Source organism: Bison bison, unplaced genomic scaffold (assembly GCF_000754665.1).
Source record: "Bison bison bison isolate TAMUID 2011002044 unplaced genomic scaffold, Bison_UMD1.0 scf7180017860862, whole genome shotgun sequence".
Lineage (NCBI taxonomy): Eukaryota > Metazoa > Chordata > Mammalia > Artiodactyla > Bovidae > Bison > Bison bison.
Window position 1 is genome coordinate 30,385 of NW_011491434.1, and position 6,183 is coordinate 36,567.

The 6,183-nt window shown below is 58.8% G+C and overlaps 1 protein-coding gene across 1 annotated transcript in view; it reads right to left on the reverse strand.

Moving 5' to 3' along the window:
• Nucleotides 1–37: 37 nt before the first annotated feature.
• Nucleotides 38–6,183, reverse strand: part of SNAP29 (synaptosomal-associated protein, 29kDa) — an 11,296-nt gene continuing 5,150 nt past the window's right edge. Inside the window, exons 3-5 of the mRNA XM_010832343.1 lie at nt 5,231–5,316; nt 3,894–3,992; nt 38–2,845 (exon numbers count right to left, since the gene is read on the reverse strand). Coding sequence (XP_010830645.1) covers nt 2,688–2,845; nt 3,894–3,992; nt 5,231–5,316 — 343 coding nt within the window. The 3' untranslated portion in view covers nt 38–2,687. The remainder of the gene's footprint in view (nt 2,846–3,893; nt 3,993–5,230; nt 5,317–6,183) is intronic.

Here is a 6,183-nt window from a genome sequence, read left to right on the forward strand (position 1 = left end):
CCCCCCGACCCCGTCCCCACCACAGGAAGCAGAGTCTGATTAAAAACATCACATTTTATTTCAAGGACTATGGTCATCTGCTGCGTTGAAGGCATGACGCGCGGGAGCTGCTCTGCCACTGACTGTGGGCAGGAGTCCCGCTCGGGTGCGCTTTGAATGCCTCGCTCGTCATTTGTATTCATCAGAGCGGGAAACGTGTAACAGCACCGGTAACGTCAATGATTCCGCAAAGGCTCACGGAGGCGAACTGTAAGACTTCCACAAAGCTAGTGTCGTGCACGCTTAGAATCGTTATTCACAGAGAAGTTAGAGAGAGCGAGGTGAAGACACGCTTCCCTCGTGCTGTCCACGCTGAGTGCGGTCTCCTAGGCCACAGGACACAGAAAAGAGCCCAGAGGCCACTATAGCCCACCGGGGTCAGAACACTGCCCCGGGAGGGACTCTTGCCTCTAAATCCGGAGCACATGTGGCGTGGAGCCAGCCTCGAGTCAGGAAAGCTGCTCTTGGGAAGGCACGGCGTGTTTCCAGATGGACCGTGGAAATCCAGGTCTGTCTTTTGGACCCCTCGTGGCCAGGCGGTGGTCCCGGCCCAGCACCCCCGGGTCTCCTGACACGTGCGTCCGGAGGCAGGCTCTTCTCCTTAGTCACCGTGTGTCCCGACACATGCGGATTCTGGAGGCCCCTCAGGTCGGTCCTCCTTTGCACTCCAGGAGTGTGAGCGGCTCTGCCGGCTGGTGGAGCAGCAGCCACTGGCCCTCAGTGGGTGTGGGAGCAGCTGCCCGCCAGGCACAAGGCTCAGGCCTTAGAATAAGGGATTCGAACGAGAACAGAACCAAACACATGGGCCGTGTGTGTGTGTGTGCGCGCGTGCAGGGTGTGTGTGTGTGGTGGGGGGGACATTTCCAGAAGAGTGAGGCCAACCTCCCCTCCACAGCTTGGGGTGAGAGGCGGGGGCGTGGGGAGAGCAGCCTCACAAAGGTGCCGCGCTGCCTCGAACCCCGTGATGCGAGAGGCAGGCAGTGGCCTCCGCGTGTTTACTGAGCCATCGCAGAAGCTTGGGTCCAGGTGCGCTGACTCGCCTCCAAGGGCCCACACCTGGGCACGATGAGCAGGAAGTTACCCCGATACCCGAGGGGGAAGGCGTCGGGGCGGAAGACCCAGGGCTGGTGCCGGGTGCTGCGGTCACGCTTCCGAGCAGCCTTTTTGCTGCAGGTGCCCTGAACGGGTTCAGTGTGGGCTAAGCAGACATTTAACATTTTTCCTTTTTCCAGTTACCAGGAGAAAGACCACGACGGGCTGGAGGTTAGCAGACGTGGATCGGGTCGCCTTCCACCGCGCGTCCTGGACATTCCCAGCGGTGCAGTGACATGGGTCAGCCTCACGAGGCGGCTGCAGCATGACAGAAAGCTGTGTCTGCCCGCAGAGGTGGTCACCTGCAGAAGTGGGCAGTGTTTTTAGGAAGGTCGGGCATCAGGGGTGGAACTTTCATACTGGAACCGCTGCGTAAGTGCTGAGGCCACACTGCAGCCTGACAGACCTCCAGGTCTGTCTCTGTGCTTTAAGGGGCTTTGAAATTAGCCTGCGACTGAGCCTAAGCGGTGATGTCGCCGTGTCGGGCCAGGTGACGGCACAGTGATTTTAAAGCTTCTGACCTGCACTGTCTCATCAGAATCAGTCCCTTTCACTGTCTTCAAAACATTTTAAGCAATTTGTGTTTAAAAAGACCTTCTGCCTTCAATTATTTTGTTGGAGGTACCAACACAAAATCATTTAAGTTCAGAAATCAATTTTAATTAGTGCTTTAAAATGATTCTTCTTCTTCTTCTTTAAGAAAATGAGAAGTGAGAGCACGCTAGGGCGGTTAGAGTGACCTCTGGGCTTTTAAAAAGCCAAACGCTTCCAGGCACGGTCTGTCACGTGCGGATCCCAGTCCCAAAACTGGGGACAGACAACCAAACGACGAGCCAAGGTGTGGGCCGGCAGCCAAGGAGAGAGGGTGGGCATCCTGGACGGGCCGGGGACCCCAGGCGCCGGGTGAGCACTGCTGCGTGGGGGCCTGGTCCGGGTGACCCGAGGGCAGAGCACCTCCCTGGGGCGCTCCCGTGTGCGCCCCGGGGCCCGGCCGGCCACACAGCCTGGGGCCAGGGTCGCACCTGCTCCTGAGCCTGCTCCCAGGCTCGCCTGCCCCCTGTGTGTTTCCAGGCATCACAGTGAGTGGGGCGGGTCTGAAGCCCCTCCTCCTCCTGAAATCAAATGCCTACTGAGTTTGGGGGCTGGGAGGGGAGGAGGTGGTGTCTGTCCACGCGACAGTGAGGACGCCCACCCCCTCCACCCCGAACCTGCCGCTGGCCTCTCCTGGGGCTCAGAGGGCCACGATGGGCTCATGGTGGGGAGCGCTGCAAACTGGGGTCTCGCGGCCCTTGGCGCTCTGCTGTGGGCGGCCTGGGGGACACACAGCACATGGAGACACTGGCCGGCCTGCCCGCTGCCCGGCCCATGGCTCTGCGGTCAGGGTCCTGAGGGGAGGGGGGCCCCACATCCTTTAAACAAAATCTCGCGAGACCCACTGTTACAACATCTGCAAACACATGTTAAATCACATTTTGAAGTAGTAAGTGAAGTTTGTCAGTTTAAAAGAAGACCTTTGAAATCTCTTCGCTGCGGTGGGCAGGAAGTCCGCCTCCGCCTCAGAGCTGCCGCACCTTCCTCTCGGTGCTGGTGATGCTGACGTCTAGCTTGTCCACCTTGCTCGTGAGGCGGTCGAGGATGTCGTCCTGCTCGTCAATCTCCGTCTGTATTCCCAGCGCAATGTCCTTCAGCCGGCCCAGGCCCACGGACAGCTCATCTGCAGGACAGGAGGGTACGCGTGGGCTTGAGCCAAGTCAGGGCGTCGGGACCTGCACCCCAGATGCCCCCTGTGGTCACCGGCCCCTCCTCCTGGGAGATGGTCAGGTTCCAGGGCAACAGTTACAGGTTCCAAGACACACAGCTGCAGTGAAGAAGCAATAAGTGGTCGATGGAAAAGCCCCTCCTCCCGACCCCCACTGTCTGTACACGGACATGGCATTTCTTCTAGAAATTCACACAGGCCCACACAACTTCCAGCTGCCTTTAAACCTGACGCTGGGTCAAGCACAGATGCAGAGCTGCAGACAGGAGGTCCGCCGCGGGGAGGCACATCTGAGACGTACCTCAGGCTTCACTCCTCTTTGTAATAGACTTTTCCTTTCTGTCACACAAAGTGAAGAAAAGCAATCTCAATTTGTCTTTAAGAGGAAAGGCCTCCATAAGGTCACAGTCGGCCTCAAGTACACAAAGGGCTTTGTCAGCAGAGGGACAGAGACACTGGCTGTGAGCGGGGAGGGGCCATGAGGGCCCCGGGGTCCCCAGACACCGCTGTGCCGACCGCGGAGGGGAGTCCTGACCCGACTGGCTCCTTCGTTGGGTTTTGTGACTGTGTGTGTGTGTGTGTGCATGTGTGCGCGGGTGTGTGCGTTTGTGTGCCTACAGGAGTACAAGTGTTTGCACGCATATAGGAGTGGGGGACATGCCCAGAGCTGCTCTCCGCTCTTTCACCAGGTAAGAGCAGGGGAACAGAAGTGGGGTGCTCCATAAGCCTTGTCACTAAGTTAGAGACAGAGGGGCGACTGAAGAAGGCTGGCATGGGGCCGGGTGGGGGGGGTGGCTGGCAGAGCCCAGGCCGCACGGTGTGCCCCCAGACCCTGTCCCTGCTGCCGTCACCACCCAGACGAGAGGTGAGGATGGAGGCAGGCGGGCAGACCCTGGAGGGGGTGAGGGGCTGGGAGCTGTGCAGGCGTGGGGTGGGGTGGGGTGGGGGCAGGCCCCAGGGCCCGGGGCGGGTGAGCGTGGAGGCAGCGGCACCCTGGGCTCACCGAGGTTGCTGTCGATCCTCTGGTGACAGGCACGAAGGTGCGGGTTCCGCGGGTAAGCCTCAGAGCTCACAGCTGAACCGGCCCCTCCAGGGATGGAGTCTGAGTTGACAAAGAGGCATGGGAGGACAGTTAACGGACAGCCCTGAAGAGTCGCCTCATAAAACTCAACCTGGACAACCGGTGGGAGGCCTAAGGCGGTCAGGTCCCAGGCCACTGAGACAGACAGGTGGGGGTGTGGAAGGTGGGGGAAGGCGATGCTTCCTCGGGGCAGCCCTTCCGAGATCACAGACCCCCAGGTAACGGTGGTCTGGCCAGACCCTGGCCCTCGAGCTCAGCAAAGAGCTTTAGTACAGGTAACGATGTACAGTGGAGGGCCACCGTGCAAACCCGTGCAGGCTACAGGAGGAGAAACGGTAATAACACACGTCTGACCCCAGGAAGCCTTCTCTAAACCTGTTTCCCAGCACACGCAGAAAAGCCCTGGCCCTCAGGTTCCGTCTCCTGCAACCAGCTCTCACTAGACTTGGGGTCTCTTTGCTCAGGGGCAGTGTTCACCCGCTTCCTCCAAGGTTCTCACCTCCTAGACGTCCTCTGGTCCCTTCTCTGCCAGACCCTGCAGGTTGGTTATGTCTGACATGCCTGGCTCTCTGGGGTGCATAGAAGCCCCTAGGAGGTCTGTTCCTCTTGAGACAAGGGACGTTTCTGGGCCCGTCATTTGATACTAATGGGGCAATCTGACACAAAACACCTTCCGTCCTGTACTGCTCGTCCAGTGGCTGGGCCTCATGGGCTGCGTTAGCCGCCCCAACAAACTCCCACAAGCCATCCTTGGTTCTGGATGGTGGATGTCCAAGCCAGGCCCCCCTGGGCTCAGACCCAGGTATCGGCCGGGCAGGGCTCCTGCAGCCTCTTGAGGGGAGGCGACTCCTAGCCCCATCCAGCCCCAGGAAGCCAGTCCTGAGAGCCGCCACTCTCCTCTGCCCCCTTCCCATGAGCAGACAGCCTCTATGATTTCACTGGGTCCAGTCGGAAAACCAGGACAACTCCCCCCTCAAAGAGGCCAGCCACTTGGTGACCACACTGTCCCCTTTGCCACGTGGCCCAGAATATTCCAGGGGCCTAGAGATTAGGCCAAGGGCATCCTGGGGGTCACAGCCTACTCAGCAAAGGCGCTTCCCTGTCGGAAAAGCTGGGAGCTACTCGGGCCAGGCTCCCACTTCCTTATCCCTCCCTCCATGGGGGAAGGGGCCCAACTCCGCAGTGATGCCCACTCCCAGCTCCCCGAGAGAACCACTGGGCCCTGCTGCCCCACCCCAGCCCAAGGAGTCCCCGAAAACCTGAGTCCTGGAGCTTCCTGAGGTTCGGGTGGCTGGCCTGGTACTGTGCCTCCTGCTCTTTACTGGAGTTGATGGCGTCTTTCAATCTGTGGATAAAAGTTAAGAGAAAAAGAAAACTTTCAGAGGAAAGGAGAACCACCTGTGGTGGTGGAGGCAGTCTTCCCAGCAGCGGCCGTGGGAGAAAGGCAAATGCCTCCTCTGACCAAGCCACAGACGAACGGTCTGATTGTTGGTGTCTAGTCGCTCAGCTGTGTCCGACTCTTTGCGACCCTGTGGACTGCAGCCTGCCAGGTTCCTCTGTCCATGGGATTCTCCCGCCAAGAATGCTGGAGTGGGCTGCCATTTGCTCCTCCAGAGGATCTTCCCAACTCGGGGACCGAACCTGCGTCTCTGGCATCACCTGCACTGGCAGGCAGATTACCTACCACTGAGCCACCAGGGTGGCCTGGGTGTCCTGATGGCAACTAAGAAGACAGAGTAAGCGCAGCAGCCTAAATGCTCTGTGTCAGTAGGCAGGGTGCGGGTTTTCCGTACCGTGGCGAGACTGTTCTTACGATAAGAGCCAATGATCTGACGCAGGAGGGACGGAGCACCGGTTTTAGCAGAAACGCAGTTCTTCTGTGTTTGAGCTCTGACACTTATACGTCTGCCAACCCCACACACGATTTTATCACATCTCTGGCCAACGCCTGAAGCAGATAATCTGTGATTTTAAGGTGATAATCAACAGGCAACTTGGATCAGGCATGGGAAAATTTGACGTGAAGGCTTTTTAAAGCAACAATTCTGGGAAGCGAGTCACCTCAGCACTGGTTAGAGTGACCATTCTCTTTCAAACCATGGGGAGCAGCAGTTTGCTGCTGCTGCTGCTGCTAAGTCACTTTAGTCGTGTCCGACTCTGTGCGACCCCATAGACGGGAGCCCACCAGGCTCCCCCGTCCCTGGGATTCTCC